General features: G+C 43.3%; 1 protein-coding gene across 6 annotated transcripts in view; it reads left to right on the top strand.

Moving 5' to 3' along the window:
* Nucleotides 1-18,254, top strand: part of mctp2b (multiple C2 domains, transmembrane 2b) — a 42,691-nt gene continuing 24,437 nt past the window's right edge. For 4 of the 6 annotated variants that reach the window (XM_063188842.1, XM_063188841.1, XM_063188839.1 and 1 more), the window contains exons 1-4: nt 1-125; nt 12,802-13,052; nt 13,417-13,908; nt 16,748-16,816. In XM_063188842.1, coding sequence (XP_063044912.1) covers nt 12,951-13,052; nt 13,417-13,908; nt 16,748-16,816 — 663 coding nt within the window. In that variant the 5' untranslated portion in view covers nt 1-125; nt 12,802-12,950. The remainder of the gene's footprint in view (nt 126-12,801; nt 13,053-13,416; nt 13,909-16,747; nt 16,817-18,254) is intronic. The other 2 variants (XM_063188840.1, XM_063188843.1) reach the window with 2 other exon arrangements.

The following is an 18,254-nucleotide window of genomic DNA, read 5'->3' as shown; positions in this document are numbered from 1 at the left end:
TCGTCTCACTTGAGGAAGTATCGTTTTGGCGACAGCACAGATGTTGGCCAGTGCGTTTCTAGAGGTCTGTCCAGTATGAAAGTGGACCGGTTTAACTTTTACAATGATTTGATCAGCCGGGTCAGGTATGTTTTTCAAACGTTTTTTTCCTGTTATTTCGTGTAACATGAAACGGGAAGTTGCCTATTGAAGGATAGCGCGTAACTGTCCCAGGTGTGCGCGCGTGGTAGGCTATGCGAGTCCTCACCTGTTTGTTTTGGGGACGATGTGTCCCACGCTGACAAGTCAGGCTGCATCTTGAAAGCGATATTTCGCTTTAAGGTACTTTAAGAAATATTTCCCACGGTGTTATTTATGAATAACTGTCCCTTGAGAGGACGAGCTTCTGCTGATTTTAGGCTACTGGTCTTGCCCAGTAAAGATTTTAAGCTAGTGTCGGTGGACTGTCAGATAAGTGGGCTATATCTAAACTAAAGGGCCTATGCAAAAACTGCTTCGAGAGTTTGAGATTGTAGTGACAAAGATACGTTATCAGCGGAGCATTTTAAGCAATTGGGTGCTGATTAATGTGTACTTTGACGGTTCCTTGCGGAATTTCAACACCCATTCTTCAATCCCCTCGCTACTTCTCTGATGGCTTTTAATTATTTACAGAGTACGGGTGGTCAATGAGCCCGTAAAATTATTTGGCACACCGACAACAGCCATGGTTCAGACTTCGTGCGTCTTTGGGTTAGTTCATTTGGCTAGGATGCTGAGGCAACGTATTCTGGAAGTTGCCTCTTATACTAAATGCAGTCTAGATGGCCTATTGTATACATTTAGTACGCATCGGGCCCCATGTTCTTTTATCTAAACTCCAAGGTTTAATGTCTGTGCCTGGGGTCCGTCAAGCACCCAAGCGCCGAGTCCATAAATGCATCCCTGCTTTGATGTAGTTAGGGTACCCTGTGTTGGACAGCTGAGCTCATCAGGAATAAAACGGTCAAATGACAGAGGTTTATGTGAAGTTTATAATCGTGTAATAAATACCCACACACCACCAACACCAACAACAACAAATGTAGTGCTTTTGTCACATGACATGACCTAATATGATAAGCAGTCAGTGGGATTCACTGAATGAAAGGGAAGTAATGCGTTATGATTATGAAAACCCTATGTTGGTAGGCCTATGGCATGATGAAAAAAATACTCATGCCTTAGGCCTACTGCCAGGACCAATCAAAATGGTCATTCTGGTGGCAACCATGGCCAGCTTGAGGACTTTGACATTAAGTTAATAATTTCTCAGTGAGCGGTTGCCCCATGTTTGAGCATGCAGGGGTTTATTGATATAGGCTATCGGCAAAGGATGGTGTCTCCCCTGCCACCAGTGGAACACCATTCAGTGCTTTGGTAATAAGGTGGCAGTGCCATTTACATAGTAATAATCAGATGGTGATACATAGATATCTCTCTGTACTCTGTGTGTGTGTGTGTGTGTGTGTGTGTGTGTGTGTGTGTGTGTGTGTGTGTGTGTGTGTGTGTGTGTGTGTGTGTGTGTGTGTGTGTGTGTGTGTGTGTGTGTGTGTGCGTGTGTGTGTGTATGTGCTTGTATGCGTGCTTGTATGCGTGCGTGTGAGTGTGAGTGTGTGTGCGCACACGTGCGTCTGTGTGTGTGTGTGTGTGTGCATGTGCATGCGTACGTCTGTGTGTTTGTGTGTGTATTTAGTAGACAGTGTTGTTGATTCTCTCTCTTTCGACATGTTGCCTCTTTTTCCCTACATGGCGTCTCTGCCATTTTGCCTTTACTCTTTTCAAACATTTTAGTCTGTGCTAATCCAGGGACCATAGAGGGGTCATGTCACACGGCCAAGGAGTCCTGGATTAAGCTTTGTCTCGGAGTGAAGACTACACATTTCCAGCATATGCCCCCCCTTTACTCTAGTACAGTATTTCTCTGTGTAATGCCAAGCTTACCTCTGTGCTCTATCTGCTGTGCTACTGAATGGACTATACAGTATATCACGAAAGTGAATACACCCCTCACACTTTTGCAGATTTTTGAGTATATCTTTTCATAGGAAAGCATTACAGAAATTTCACTTTGACACAATGATTAGTGACCTTTTAACAACATATTTAACCGCTTAGATTTCTTGTTCACTCAGACAAAAACTAAATACAGCCATTAATGTTTAAACCAGATTAAAATCCGATAGAGAAGGGGCTGTGTTGGCTCGAATCGTCTCGAATTGAAACGAAATGAAAAGGGATGTCATCAGTGTGCGTTTCAACCTTTCTTTGCATTGAACTTTTACATTTTGAGTCTGCATCTGGCTTAAATAGATTGGTGTGAGATTTGAATGCAATCCTATGGAGAATATCAGGATCTGCTTCAGTAGTCACAGTGCATGATGACATGTATGTTTCTTTCAGGTGTATTTCAGTTTGCCAATGTTGACAGCTTTCATGCATCCCCAAACCATGTCAGTCCCACTACCATGCTTGGCTATGGAGAGGATACACCTTTTTTGTAAAACTCACTTGTTTACCACCACACATGCTTGACACCATCTAAAGCAAATTTGTTTATCTTGGTCTCAAGAGAGATGAACAGACCAATATGTATCCTCTCCATAGCCAAGCATGGTAGTGGGACTGACATGGTTTGGGGATGCATGAATGCTGTCAACATTGGCAATCTGAAATACACCTAAAAGAAACATGCATGTCAACATGCACTGTGACTACTGAAGCAGATCTTGATATTCTCCATAGGATTGCATTCAAATCTCACACCAATCTATTTAAGCCAGATGCAGACTCAAAATGTAAAAGTTCAATGCAAAGAAAGGTTGAAACGCACACTGATGACCTTCCTTTTCATCCCTTTTCATTTCGTTTCAATTCGAGACGATTCGAGCCAACACAGCCCCTTCTCTACCGGATTTTAATCTGGGGTGTACTCACTTTTGTGAGTACATGTTCAAACATTAATGGCTGTATTTAGTTTTTTTCTGAGTGAACAAGAAATTTAAGCGGTTAAATATGTTGTTAAAAGGTCACTAATCATTGTGTCAAAGTGAAATTTCTGTAATGCTTTCCTATGAAAAGATATACTCAAAAATCTGCAAAACTGTGAGGGGTGTATTCACTTTCGTGATATACTGTACTTACACAATACACACACACACACACACACACACACACACACACACACACACACACACACACACACACACACACACACACACACACACACACACACACACACACACACACAAACATACACTCTGACGCACACACACACACAAACACACAGAAACCCTAGCAGACACATGTAGACCCACACAATAGTCATGTCATCCTTTGCAAACAGTGCGTTTGCAGGCCGGCTGGCGGGATGTTTAATCGCAGCTGGGCCATTCCATTCCGCACTGGATCAGCAGCTGATGACATTTTCATAGGGTCAACAGCAAGGACGCGGGACACGTCAACAATTTATGAACCTGTAAGGAGATTAAGCCTTTGTGCTGTGTTTTTTTTTTCTTTTTCTTTTTTTGTGATGTTTTGTTTAGTTGGGGGTTTTTTTTAGTCAAGGATTTTAAAAGGGACTAGTTGTCACTGTCTAGCTGCTTCCGAAGGGTAGGTAAGGTGTATACGTGTGTGTGTGTGTGTGTGTGTGTGTGTGTGTGTGTGTGTGTGTGTGTGTGTGTGTGTGTGTGTGTGTGTGTGTGTGTGTGTGTGTGTGTGTGTGTGTGTGTGTGTGTGTGTGTGTGTGTGTGTGTGTGTGTTTCTACACAGGTGTGATGTCAGGCTAGGTAATGGTAGGATGCTCTGGCGTCAGTCATATTCATCTAATGGGGACCCAGTCAGGCAGCCGGCGTCCTGTCGAAATGCGCAGCCTGCTTCGTCAACATGAGCTGCCAGTAGCCTGCTGCCATACTCCTAACCCCTACGACTTCTACTAGGGTTGCCAGATGAGATCAGATCAAACCCACCTGGCCTGGAAGCACTAAATCCTGCCCAATTTCAACTAAATTCTATTAATTTCTATGGCCATATCTGCAGAAAAACCCGCCCAAATACCCAATTTGTTTGCCCTTTTTACCCGCAAACGGTCATCCTAAGCAACCCAATTGAGGCGGAAAACCGCCTAATCTGGCAACACTGGTAGAGCTTTCTAATGCCTTGGTAACTCAGTTCGATGGGGAGCTCATATCGACAAGACACAGCGACGGGACAGCGCTCTGAAAGTGCAGATTAAAGGATTTAGTTCAGCAGCAATTTGTCCGTGTGCAGCTCCATTTCCCATTTGTTCATTTCCTCCTTTTATTATTATTTTTCACAGTTCATGATATAAGTGCAGGAGACTCAGTCAAATTGCACTTTGTTTTAAATTGCTTGGCAAGTGTTAACATAATTGCGTGATAAAAAGGCAGCACTATGCCACATTTTATTCACACAGTCGTGTTCCAATGTTCTGCCCTCCTCAGTGACTTCCTCCATTTTTTGCCAGCTATTTTTTTTCAGCCCATGTGCTCGTTGAGTGGATCAGTCTGAACATGCACAAACAACAGTACAAGATCACTCTGTGCCCTTATGATGATTTCCACATGGAACACGGAGACATTATTTGCAATAGCGGTTGAATGACCCCAGTCAGACCACTGAGAGCCTCCCGCAAATGGGTTTGAAAAATGTTCTGCTGAAATTTTTTTTCACTGATTCTTTGCTTCAAGATGAAAGCCAAAGGGGATAAAGGCTGTCAATATATATTTTTACATTTTTTTGATAGGACAGTATGAGATAGAGACAGGAAGCAAGTGTGAGAGAGAGATGAGGGAGGATTGGGAAATGACCTCGGGCCAGAGTCGAACCCGGGTCCCTGTCTTGACAGTGCAGTGTCGCGTATTTGTTGGACCTGAGTCAGGGAATGTTGGTCCAGGCAGCTATTTTTTTGCCTGCGGCAAGTGTAAGATGTTATCCAGGGTCATTTTGGAGAGAGCTGAGTGTTTTTGTGGTAGAATGTAGTATGTAGATTCGTATTTAATGATTTTAGCCTTGCTCAGCCAAACCTACATTCATTCAATGCATTCACTCACTGTGGCCTCAGAGGCCTTAAAAAAAACTATTCAGATAAACAAGTGCACAGGATCCAAAGTATTTAAACAGTGGCTCAGTCAACACCCCACATCCGTGTCACTGAGATTAGATATACAGCCATTTTGCTATTGAGATGGAAAAACCAGAGATGTATACAGTACAAGTAGAAGTACTTTTACATGTGTAATTACAGCACTAGTGGTATGATATTACATGGTTTCAATTTTGTTATATCATACTACTAGTGTTGTAATCACATCTGTAAGAGTACTTCTACCTCTGCTTCATACAACTCTGAGCAAAACGGAAGCCTAGAAAATCCAGTATAAAGATGGACTCATGGACTTATGTGCCACCTGAGCAAAAAGTATCCAAATCTTTTCACCCCAAGTATAAGAAGTGCATAAGGTATTTTTTTGTGGAATTTGAAAAGTTGGATTTTTTTTCAAACTTCAGTTAATGTTTCCATAGTTTCAGTGATGCATACAGTATATGAATGAATGGCAAATCTGGATGTCAGGTCGCGGCCCTCCTTGTGCTATCAAATTTGCTGAAGTGATTACATTTTCAAAGAAAAAAAAACGAGACGTAAGACCGGCATCTCCGTCCCGAAGCCTCAGCCTCCTGAAAAGGTTGTGAGTTTGAGCCCCAAGTAGCAGACTGCACAGGATGACCTCCTTATAGGGCTGCACGATTATGGAAAAAATCATAATCACGATTATTTTGGTCAAAATCATAATCACGATTATTAATCACCATTATTGATTTTCGCAGATTTTTTTGAAAATTATAACAAGATGAAATATAACCAAGAATGAATTACATACGGGATGAGCAAAATAAAATGAATTGTAATAATTATGTAAAGGCAATAGCATGAAACTTAAGTGGACAGATTTCTGGCCAGAAACACCAGCCTGTCAGTATGTTCTGGCTTCAAGGACGCTCTCAAAAGTAGGTCACTATTGCCACGATTAAATCACGATTAAAATCATGAGTTCGATTTCACTATTTTATCACGATTTTGATTATTTTACGATTAATTGTGCAGTCCTACCTCCTTAGACATTACATTACATTAGACTCAGCTGATGCTTTCATCCAAAACGACATGCAACTTACAGGTATCGTTATTCATGGTATTGGTTACAATCCCTGCAGCAGTGTGGGAGCGGGGTTCCCTATCGCAGGAATTGCGACCTACTCATGGGACTTGATCAATCGCCAGATGATCCATGAGTAATAGGTCTGGTCCCTACTCAGGGAACCGAAGTTACAATTGTAACTGAAACGTTAGATGCCTTGCTCAAGGGCACTTCAGCCTTGGATGGAGATTTTAGGGAGAGGCCAAGTGGGATTTGAACCTACAACCCCCTAGATTGAAATACCATCTCCCTAACCACTAGGCCACTGCCGGCCCACAGCTCTTACGGCTGACCTGGATGTGAGTGAGTTTTAAGAGGTTGAGTGTATCGGATGCTAACTTTGGCAGTCGGCTCGTAGTAAACATTTCTCCCGAAGTTTCATATAAATGTGGTATCACTAAGCTATCTGCCTAGAATCGCACTGTACCTGTACCATACGGAACCTGTGCTCCCACGCCGAACTGTTGCTTTGACTGAGAGGTCTGTCATGAGGACCTTATTTGCAGGGGCACTGTTTAGTAATCAGACAGTCTGTCTGCCTGCAATTTGCATATTTGGTCATTCAGGAACATCTGATGCACTGAGATACTTTTCTATTCATGTTTATAGTGTAGGACCACTTCCTTATACCCCAACTGCCTCCCCACCCCCTGCCACTTGCCCAGACACAGGAAAAATACCAGTGCAAATGTAATTAAAGTTAACTAATAAACGCTGTCTCCGATGGCATTTGGTTCCACTCAAAAATTGTGTTCATTTTACATTGGCCAGTGTAACATTTTCAGAGCATATTCTCTGTGGAAGCAATGGCCTAATGGTTAAGTAGATGGGCTTTAGCTCAGTGGGTTGCAGGTTTGAATCTCACCCTTACCTCACCCTATAGTACCATGGCTAAAGGGCCCACTTGAGCAAGGCACCTAACCCCTCATTGCTCCAGCAACTGTAACCACTACCCTGTAAATAATTGTAAGTCTCTTTGGATAAAAGCGCCAGCTAAGAGTGAAGTATTAAAGTCCATCGTAATTTATATAAGTTTTGTGCTGAAATGCCCCGTGGACCCAGTGGAGAATTTGGCCAGTTTCCCCACTCATTCATTCTACCTGTACTGCCATGACCAAGAGTGGCAGACCTATTCCCCCACGTCTTCCACATTTTCACACAGCGTGTAGAATAGATGGAAGTGCTCTGGATGTCTCTTTTCAGAAAGTGCGCTCAACTAAAAAAAAAACATATTTTTACAAGGTCTTTGGATGTGAGTGAGCAGATCCATAGATTTCTTTCTAGAAAAGCCGCACTCTCGAGTGTGATTCTTGTATTCTATTTTAGTGGTTTAGCATGACAGACAGATATTTCAGCTTAAGCCTTCTTCGGCGTTGGAAGGCTTTGGCTGAAACGTCTGTCTGTCATGCTAACCCACTAAAATAAAGTATAAGAATCACACTTGAGAGTTCGGCTTTTCTACAAAGAAGTGCTCTGGTGGACGTTGCATCTTTTCTACACTCCAGTTACCCAGTCAGCAGATATGGTTTGGTGCCTCTACTCATGTCAGAGAGAAAACTGCATGCTCTTTCTCACCTACATTAGGTCACAGGCCAGTGACTAGGGTTGCTATGAGAAGCAGAACAAACAGGCCTGCCAAGTAACTCTAGACTCTAATTGCAATTCCTTCAATATAAGGAAGTATCTCGTAATCAGAGAAAGACGATGTTTGTGTATTTTTCACTCTGCTTCCTTTTCACAGACTCTTGGACAAAATTGAAAAAGAGCTAATGGTGATCTTATCATAAAACAAGTAGTATTTATCTTGGTTGACACTGAACTGTTCTGTGCAAATATGCGAAAGTATTTTACTTCACATAATTTGCTCAGCTTGTGGTGAGAATTGTATGGGCTATGTCGGCTGCAGAGGGCCACATTGGGTCTAGAACAGTGGTTCTCAACCTTTTCTGAACAAACGCCCCCTCGACCTCCTCATAAGCCGCCCAACGCCCACTGGCCTCATCATAAGCCTGCCAATGCCCCCTTAATATTGAAAACTTAAATAGACTAATGCCCCCCCAATGGTGCCTAAGCCCTGCACCCACTCAGTTGTGTCCTTCTCAACGCCCCCCTAGGGCTCCCCAATGCCCCCTCGGGGGCTGTAGCGCCTCCGTTGAGAAACACTAGTCTAGAATATTGACCGAAGGGCCAGAAGTTGCAGGACACTTGCCCATGTTCATAATAATGTCAAGAAAGAATGTATGCCGACTGAACTTGTTGGCTATTTAACTCCTGCTCATTGTAATCTAATTAAATGATTTTCTCTGAATACAGAGTAGTCTATGTAGTACAGTACTTCCTTAATCTCAAACCCACAAGAATTTAAGAATGTTGGTTGAAAGTATCACTTTGAATTAAAAAGTTTTCTTTCGGTCCTACCGCGGCTCTAGAAATGTAATTTCAAATTCTTTGTATGACCAGTGCATGTAAAGAAATTGACAATAAAACCTACTTGACTTGACTTGACTTGACTAGGGCACTGGGGCACTGGCCTGCTCCACCGGTGACCCGGGTTCGATTCTGGCCTGGGTCCTTTGCCGATCCCTCCCCATCTCTCTCCCCACTCGCTTCCTGTCTGTCTCTCTCACTGTCCTGTCACAAAGATAATAATGAGGCAAAAACGTTCAGCCAGATTAAACATAGTCAAGTCAAGTCAGCTTTTATTGTCACATTCTTCATATGCACAAGTCATACAAGGAAAATGAAATTACGTTTCTCTCTCTCTATACCATGCCAAGACATAGACATACACAGGACTGACATTTTACAGACTGACATAAAGTGCAAGACAGGACAGGTGTGTGACAGGTGATGGACTAACAATTAGTGATTAATAATAAATACAAATGAGCATTTAACATTGAAAATTTAACATGTACAATGTTAAATGTTCATTTGTATTTATTATTAATCACTTATTGTTACTAGTAGCTCAGTGGAGTAGCTCCACTGTACATTTCTGATTGTGTAAGAAGAAGCCAACATATACATTGTCTTTCCAGGGCTTCCAGTCCCTTATCACTGTCTTATAACAACAGGAGACTTGACTGACTTTCTCTCCTCCTTTACTCCCCTTCTCTCTGTTGCCGCTCCACCTGCTTTTTAGTATGCTTTAGTTGGCAATTAATTGGGTCAATCATTTCAATTGAAATGTGCTATTGCTATTATTATTTATTTTTTTATTTTTAATTTTGAAAGAATATCACTTAATAATACATTACATTTAGAAGACACTTTTAACCAAAGCAACTTAAGAAGAGGACATTCAAGCAAGTACAGAGTGTGCCCCCCCCCCCCCCCCTGACACACACACACACACACGCACGCACGCACGCACGCACGCACGCACGCACGCACGCACGCACGCACGCACACACACACACACACACACACACACACACACACACACACACACACACACACACACACACAGTAGCATAGTTCATGAAAAAAACGGTGTTCGGTGGAGGTTTTGCTGCTGCCGGAGTGTGTCTATATCTGGGGAAATGAAAGTGGATGCTAATTAATACATCTAAGGAAACACTGTGCTCCAACGAGACACAACACATAGCCACCACCTCTCTGGAGGTACCTATATTTAGTACGACTCTTTAGGGACGGACTCTTTTTTTTCTCCCCTTCCTTGTAGCATTTTATTCCTTCTTTCTTTTTTTAATCACATTGTTCTTTCACATTACATTGCATTACAGTGCATGTCAATAACATCTGGCTGATGCTTTTATCCAAAGAGGCTTACCGTTATTTACAGGGTATTGGTTGTAGTCCCTGTCCCTGTGAGGTTAATTACCTTTCTCAAGGGCACTTAAACCATGGATGATATGGGAATTGGACCCTGCATTGGAACCTCCATCATGGGTGCAAATCTGGCCCACGATGCCCTCATCTTTGAAAATACAGGGGATTGAAGTTATCAAGAAAACTGTACGAGGTGGGGACAGATTGAAAAGGTTGTTACAGAGAGAAACGTTTTGGATCTGGAGCTTAAAGGCAATGGAGCATCCAGGTCTTTATGAGGAAATAGATTACAGACCTTTTTTGTAACAAGTGTGTTTGTTTATTTTGACAACTGCTATTGTCTTTAGTATACTGAATCTGCGTTTTGGAATGTTTAGTGTACTGGATTTGCTATTGTTATGTTTATTTTCCAAGATATATTTGAGGGGCGGGTCTGAGCTACACTTGTGATGGAGGAGGTGTCACTAATTGTGGGCAATCAAGCAATCAACAAGTGGGATGTTTGTTTAACAAAATACTTGACTGTTTCAGACTCACTTTGCCCTGAAGAAGGCCCCACTGCCGCTACACGTGGGCAATTTTAAAGTCCTTAGTGGACATGTCATAATATGAAAGACATATTGAACTTAACTGTTTGGAGTGGCTTGGTGAAGAAAAGTGTTTTTCTTTTCAAATAACTTTGCTGCTGATAGGCCTTCCTGTGTTGATGGCATGGGCAGACTAGAAAAGGGTGTTTAGCCTCTGAAGACCAAACAACCCTTCAGCAGCAGCAGTAGCGATGTGTATGTGGCACTCTTATAAACACACCTCCCTTGTGTGTGCGTGTGTGTGTGTGTGTGCGTGCGCGTGCGTGCGCGTGCGTGCGTGTGTGTGTGCGTGCGTGCATGTTTATGCGTGTGTGTGCATGTGCGCGCGCGTGTGTGTGTGTGTGTGTGTGTGTGTGTGTGTGTGTGTGTGCATGTGCGCGCGCGTGTGTGTGTTTGCGCATGTGTATATTTGTGGCACAATGTAATAGAAGTGTGTTGACATCCTGCCACACTGCCAACTAGATTGCGACTCAATAGTGTTTATATTGGTATGGACTTTGGGTCGCAGTTTGCTTTCTACCATGGCACTGTGATGCAACAATTTGAACCTTGATTAAAAGCAAAGATACACTAAACTAGAGTCTCTGAGCTTGAATTTCACTGCATTACAAAACAGTATGCTCATGGTTCTGCTTGTAAAACGTTTGAAAGAATTACCAGTAACAATTTCCCAGTGGTTGCACCGTGTTGGCTCCCATTCTTTTGAAATGTCTTCGACTCCCAACCAGGGGTATGTGTACCACTAGGGGTACACGAGCACACTGCAGGGGGTACTTGGAAAAATGTTTTTAATATAACAAATGTATTGAACAGTCACATCAGGACAGAGAAAGCGATATAGAACATGAATTAGGGGGTACTCATGGCACAACTAAGAGGCTTAGGGGATTCGCTAGACAGAAAAGGTTGGGAAACACTGTTCTAGTCCATAGCAGAGGCGTGGCATTTTCACAGAATTTGTTCTGCTTCTGAGATCGGGGCTGGCTGCTGGATTGCTAAGGGTATTTAATGGGTGCGAGTTTTGAAATTACATCAACATTTCAGCAAGCCCACACATGTGGAACTCTTTCTGTTTCTCTGTCTTTCTCTCTCTCTCTCTCTCTCTCTCTCTCTCTCTCTCTCTCTCTCTCTCTCTCTCTCTCTCTGCCTCTCTCTCTCTCTCTCTCTCTCTCTCTCTCTCTCTCGCTCTGTCCCTCTCCTTCTCTCTAACAGCTGAGGAACGCGTCCTGTCATTCCTACCCTGGGGATTTGTCACATGTCTTAACCGTTAAGACACAGAGTTATAGATTTGCTGTTACCAGAATGGCAATGACCAAGTTGTAGTGCATTACTAAAGGCCCTGTGTCATGACATAGCAGTGTGGTACTATGGTAATTCACTTTTCAATGACTAATATATCGTTGCATCATTACATCGTGGCACTGAGAGTTGTGTGTGTGTGTGTGTGTGTGTGTGTGTGTGTGTGTGTGTGTGTGTGTGTGTGTGTGTGTGTGTGTGTGTGTGTGCGTGTGTGTGTGTGTGTGTGTGTGTGTGTGTGTGTGTGTGTGTGTGTGTGTGTGTGTGTGTGTGTGTGTGCACGCGCGTGTGCGTGTGCGTGAGAACTGATGGAAGGCTGACTGTTGCACTAAATGTGTGCTATATGTGTACTGCAATGTGCAATAATGTGTAGTAGGTTTGTGTCTGTGTGTGTGTGTGTGTGTGTGTGTGTGTGTGTGTGTGTGTGTGTGTGTGTGTGTGTGTGTGTGTGTGTGTGTGTGTGTGTGTGTGTGTGTGTGTGTGTGTGTGTGTGTGTGTGTGTGTGTGTGTGTGTGTGTGTGTGTGTAAGAGAGAGAGAGCGTGGGTGTGTATATATTAACTGATGTGCTGTTCTCAATTTTTTGCTATATGTTTACTTCAATAATGCAGTAATTTAGTGCAATAGTGCAATAAAAGGTCTGTGTATGTCTTGTATTTCTGTATCTATGTAAGCTGTCAGACACCTTAATTCCCCTCGGGATTAATAAAAGTACTCTACTCTACTCTAACCCGTAGGGCAACAAAATTGCAAATCAAGTAATTTAGTGTTGTTTTAAGTTACCAATGAGCTCCCGGTTTCAGGGTGATTAGAGCCATCATGTTAGGCTGTCTGTTCTAAGCCTGGTGTCTTGCAGCGGTACTACAGGATTTGCTTGTTTCTTCTCCAGGAATCATTGACAGCCAGTCCCACCCCTTCCCCATCAGAGTGGTGTAAGAGGAAGATCACCACACCCGTCCCGCACCACCAACCTCCCCTCCTCCCGTCCCATCCCTCCTCCCCTCCCCTCCACTTCACTCCACTCCTCCTTCCTTCACCATGGAGCCAAAGAAGAAAGTTTTCGGTAACCTGAAGCAGAAGACCAAGCCCTTCCTCAGCTACCTGCGCGGCGGACGCAAGAGCCACAGCAAGCAGGACCAGGTGAGATCCGGGAGTGTGTGTGTGTGTGTGAGAGAGAGAGATCTGACTTTGGCTAAATGAATGTATAAGTGTGTGTGCCGTATGGTGAATATGCTGTATGTGTGCAATGATGTGTGTAATGTCTGTGTGTTTTAAAATGCGTCCTAGCAACTCTATAAGAGGGTATGTCCGGCCGTCGGTTGGTCTGCCTGTCTGTCCGTTTGAAACACTTTCTTTCAATTTAATTCCCTCCTGTGTGCTCAAGGCGGCAGTGCATAGACGGACGCATCTTTGTCCACCTGTTGGACTTGTTCTGTATGTATGCTACTGGATACCTTAATTTTCCCTAGGGATTGTTAAATGCTACTCTACTCTGCTCTACTAGGTGAGCCAGAGTCTGAGCCAGCCCAGCCTGCTGGACAACCGCATGAGCGCCTCCGTGCCGGACATCACCTACCTGCGCCACCCGCTCCGCACCCGGGACCCCAGCCTGCAGGCCTCTCAGCCGGACATCCCCTCTCACAGCAGTCCTTCCACGCCACTCAGTAGGCCGCGAGGGCCCACCACCCGCGTCTCAGCGTCTCCATCCCCTCTGGCTGGTGCGTTTCCTGGACCGGACGAGCTGGACGGTCCCCGGATGATGATGGCGGCTCCTTCTTCTCCCACAGACTGGGCTTCCTCGGAGGCGTTGAGTGGTGGACGCACGTACACGTACACAGACGAGCCGGGGTCTCCGGAGAGTAGGGAGGCGCATCATTATCAGCATCAGCAGGAGGCAAGGGATCCAGACGGGCAGGAGAACGGTCAGCAAGGGGTCCTACTCAGCACGGAGCTGCCCACCGTCGAGGTGTCAGGAGTCCATGACGACAGGACTGAGGTGAGCAGCAGCTACAGTGCTGTCCTCTGTGTACATTTAACCCCTTCATGTACAGTAGAGCAGGGGTGGGGAACTTGTGTCTCGAGGGCCGTGTACAGCCGTTTACGTCTTGGCCCCCGTTATGATTTTAATGTTGCGCAGTTTCACATAAAATATGGCATGTTTTACAAGGAAATCTTAAAAATTACATTTGCAAAACAATCACGTTATATTTTCAGGGGACCTAGCGAAGGTGGGTCTGTTGTAAAGGTGGCCACCTTCAATATAGGCCTAAAGTGCAGGGGGAAATCCTGGTTTGTGTTCATAGTACGACCCTTGGAGGACTTTTTAAAAAAAAATTAAAGTCACGCTCGAATGAGAACGGTTCCTCACCCCTGATGTAGAGCGTCTATTGTAAGCCTGTTGTCAACAAAATGAAAAATGACAAAGTCTTAATGTGCTACGTAGTCTCTTTGTGCAGATGGGCCCGCTGACAGGCCTGTTCACTCATTGCTGAAATGACTCAATTACATCATAGCAACATTGTTATGACATTACTGAGAGCCTTAAGTAACAGATGAAGACTTAGTCATTGCAATTTTTGTGATGGAATGGTTATAACATACTCTGTGCAAAGGGGTTAATACTCTCTTCTTAATACTATTTGTCATAGCAATGTTATTGATGTTGTTTTTTCCCAGTGATCACTAAAAGGCTATGACTGACCACATCTCATGCTCATAGATAAAGATGGGGATTGTCTTGTATGTGAATTTGTGTGTCTGGGCATGTTTATATGTGTTTGTATGTGTGTCTGCCTGTGTTTGTCTTTAAAAGTCAACACACATCCCAGTGTGCACACACAAGAGGTTGTGTATCTGTGTGCGTTTCCCCACCCATAATCCCATCCATGATATAATCAAGCTAATGAAAACACACTGAGATGACCTCATTACATGTATACACACAAGACAGAAGCAGAGGCGGAGGCAGAGCGGGTCTGCTTTAAGGATGTGGCCTAGGTTAATATTTACACGCTGGTGTTTGTAGAGGGATAGCATTTCCACAGCATGGGTTCCCAAACTGAAGGCTGTGTCACCTGAGCCGGCGTGAGCCGAACAGCCACATTTAGCAAGTTTCCTTGGTGGACACCGGGGGCTGCTCGTTCGAGCAAGATGCCTATTGTTCCCCCAGGCCAGATGGTTCCTTGGCCAGCCAACCAGCCAGCCGACAAGTGCACTTCTCCCTTCCATTGTAGTCCAGAGTTGTGTATGGTGTTTGAACAAGCATAGCCAGTTCTCAATTTCAATTTCTCTTGTTTTTAAAAAAACAAGTCACGTGGTGCCATATTTATTGTGGTGGCATAGTCACCCTGACACTATATACCTGAACACGGTCACCGCAGAGGGATATAAAAGGAAGCGTTTTAAAGGTTGTCGACATTTGTGCTAAAACTGGTTGCTGTTCTGCAGTGGCTCAGTGCACATCAGAGTGAGTGTAGGCTGAGTGTAGGGTAGCTTGACCAAATGTGTGTAAACTCAGTTGAAAAGGTGAGACACTTTCGATGGGGTCTGGCTTGAAGGATTAAAAAAAAACACAAAGCATAATGAGACCAGGAAGTACATGCCGCAAATATGTAAGTATGTCTTTGTCTTTGCTTTTTGGTTTTGGAGTGCGGTATAAGGAGCACACTTTGTGTATTGTCTTACACATGTCCTATGCCCAACTATGACATGTCATTACAACTATGACAGGAGCACAGAGCCAGATCGAGGGCATGAATGTTGTCAGTTCAGTTCAGTTCAGTTCAGTTCAGTTCGCTCCCTCTTAGGACAGTTGCAGGAGAGTCAAGCGAGTCAAATCTCATGGTAGATCACTGGGGAAGCAGATTAAGGCCTAAATTGCTCTGGCGGTGTTGATGTCAGGAAGACAGGGGCAGTTGCACGTCAACAAAATTGTTTGCAGCGGCTCAGAGTAGAGTAATGGAAGAGGTACAAGCTAAATCAGCTTGAAGGGTTTAGGCAGGGCTTTTGGCCAGACTGCAGCCCTCCATTTGCGAACTTCTGCAAAATGAGTTACAGCATCCCATCAGAAGGTCATTTAAAGGTTGATGATGTAATTTTGGTTGCTTATTTTGAAAGATGTATTGTGCCAGCTCACAATCTATGGATATTCACTAAGTAGTTAACTATTATTTACTTGTCTGAACAAAGTAGAGTAAGCTTTGCAGCCAAAGATATCTATCACTGGTAATTGGACATGGAGAAGATCCACCTATTCATGTCTAAAAATTGTAAATTTCTGAAATTGATGGTGGTGGTATACTGTATATGTAGATGAAAAAGATACCATTTGTGAATGGGCAGCATAAATTCTAGAAGCTGCTAAAAAAGTGACATATTCTACCTTTAAATCAGAAACGGTTATCACACACTTTTTGAACCCCTTTTTGCAATACTGATAGAAGTTTAATGACATTTCTGCAGTACAAGTCATACTTGTTCATGCACAAAAACAAAAGCTTTCGTGTGTTTTGGCGTGTTCCTTTGTTGTGTTGTTGTTGGTGTGTGGCAGGTTACACCTGTGGCTACACATTCTCAATGTCTGGCTGCGCTGGTATTTTTTAATAAGCCCGATTTAAGACCCCATATTCCATGGTTCACCTTAAAAAGTGTGCCGCCGCCGGCCCCTGACGGATTAAATCAATAGGTAGTTGACCCCGGCAATAAGAAGCTCACTTGCAGCTAGTCTCTCATATTTGAGCAAGACTGTCGTGGCGTGAGGGAGCGCTGCGGTGTGAAGGCTGACTTCTCCTGCTTCCAGTGTGTAGTACTGACTCATCATGCATCACTTTTTGCAGAGCCCCGTAGAAACCAGTCCTCAGGAGACGCAAACAGTTAAGGAGGTTGAGAACAATGGCGTGAGTACAGTGAGTACTGTTTCTCTGGAAAGATATATCATTCCAGTGGCATTAATCAAGTAGTCCTTTGATTAATGTGCAAAACAGAAATGAGAGCTAGCTACCTGCAATGTTGACATCTAATGTCTGTGTTGTTGGTGTAGTAATGGCTTTTGTACTTGATGCATTGGTACATTAACTGGTGCATTAACTAAACTGGTAGATTGCTGAACTCTTATATACTCTTGTTTAACTTTTTGGATAACATGATTGAGAATCTTCGCAGACGTTGCTGAAATCAACAGTAAGTGAGCCTCACAACTACAGAGTTGGAGCTGGTTGCTTATTGTGCAAATCAGACGTGAGTGGTCAGTACTTTGCTGTTGTTGACATTCACAACACTTGTGTGTTTATGGCGCAACAGGAAAAGATTGAATGTAGAAAGACGAATGGACAATGGAATGAATGGACCTGTATTTAGAGTCACCGATGCATGAATTTGTATTGGGATGTCTGATTGCTATCAGCAAAGGGGAGTGCATGTGATCCAGCAAAGTTCCTCTGCTAACTACCTAATGCCTAAACACTACATTTGCATGTAACACAAATTATACATGTCGATAGTGAGTTGGAAATCAGGCTAGGTATGTAGTCTAAGTATAGGCTAGCACACCTTTCTTTAAAATAAATCTAGAAATGCACTCAGAGAGTGCAGACCTCCACCTAGGAAGCTGTTTGATAGAACATTTGACTACGTCACACCCTACTATTTTTTTCAAATCTTTATGCCTTGTTGTTGTGGAGTTAGAAACTGGAATGTCAAAATTCACCCTATCCTGCAATGGTGAAGAATCTTTTAAAAAAGTCCTGTTTCCGGATCGCGATCCAGATCAAAATTTAATCACTTGTTCCTTTTGTCATTTCTAACAATTCTACAACATTTCATACAAATCAGTGGATAATTTCTTGAGTTATCCTGCTGACAAAAAGAAAAAAACAGACAATCCAACACGACCCAAAAGACCTCCTGGCAGAGGTAGCAACAGGAAAAAATTGCCTTGTAATAAAAAGACAGAAGTGGGCTTAGTTCTGGCTTAGTTCACTTGTATTAAGTTAAAATACTGTAGAAGTACTCTTACAGTGTATATCTACCTCATTAGGTATAGCGGAGAAAGTGGTGTATAAACTGTTATATGATTTACTAGTTTTGTAATTACAATAAGAGTAATAATTCTACTTCATACACCTCTAATTTTAAGTAATTTGTTTCAGTGAAGTTTGTGAAGTTCCTCTATCTATTGTAATTCGCTTTGGTTAAAAAGCATCTGCCAAATTAAATGTGATGTTAAGTTAGTTACTTGTGTACTTGAGTGGCTAAGAGAGTGTTTTGACGGACAGTGTAGCAGAGCGGTGGGCAATTATTTTGACCCAAGGCCAAGGGCCGCATTGGGTTTAGAATATTCGTCGA

This window comes from Engraulis encrasicolus, chromosome 22 (assembly GCF_034702125.1).
Source record: "Engraulis encrasicolus isolate BLACKSEA-1 chromosome 22, IST_EnEncr_1.0, whole genome shotgun sequence".
Taxonomy (NCBI): Eukaryota; Metazoa; Chordata; class Actinopteri; order Clupeiformes; family Engraulidae; genus Engraulis; species Engraulis encrasicolus.
The sequence above is the reverse complement of the archived record's forward strand: the minus strand, read 5'-3'. Positions and strand labels throughout refer to the sequence as shown.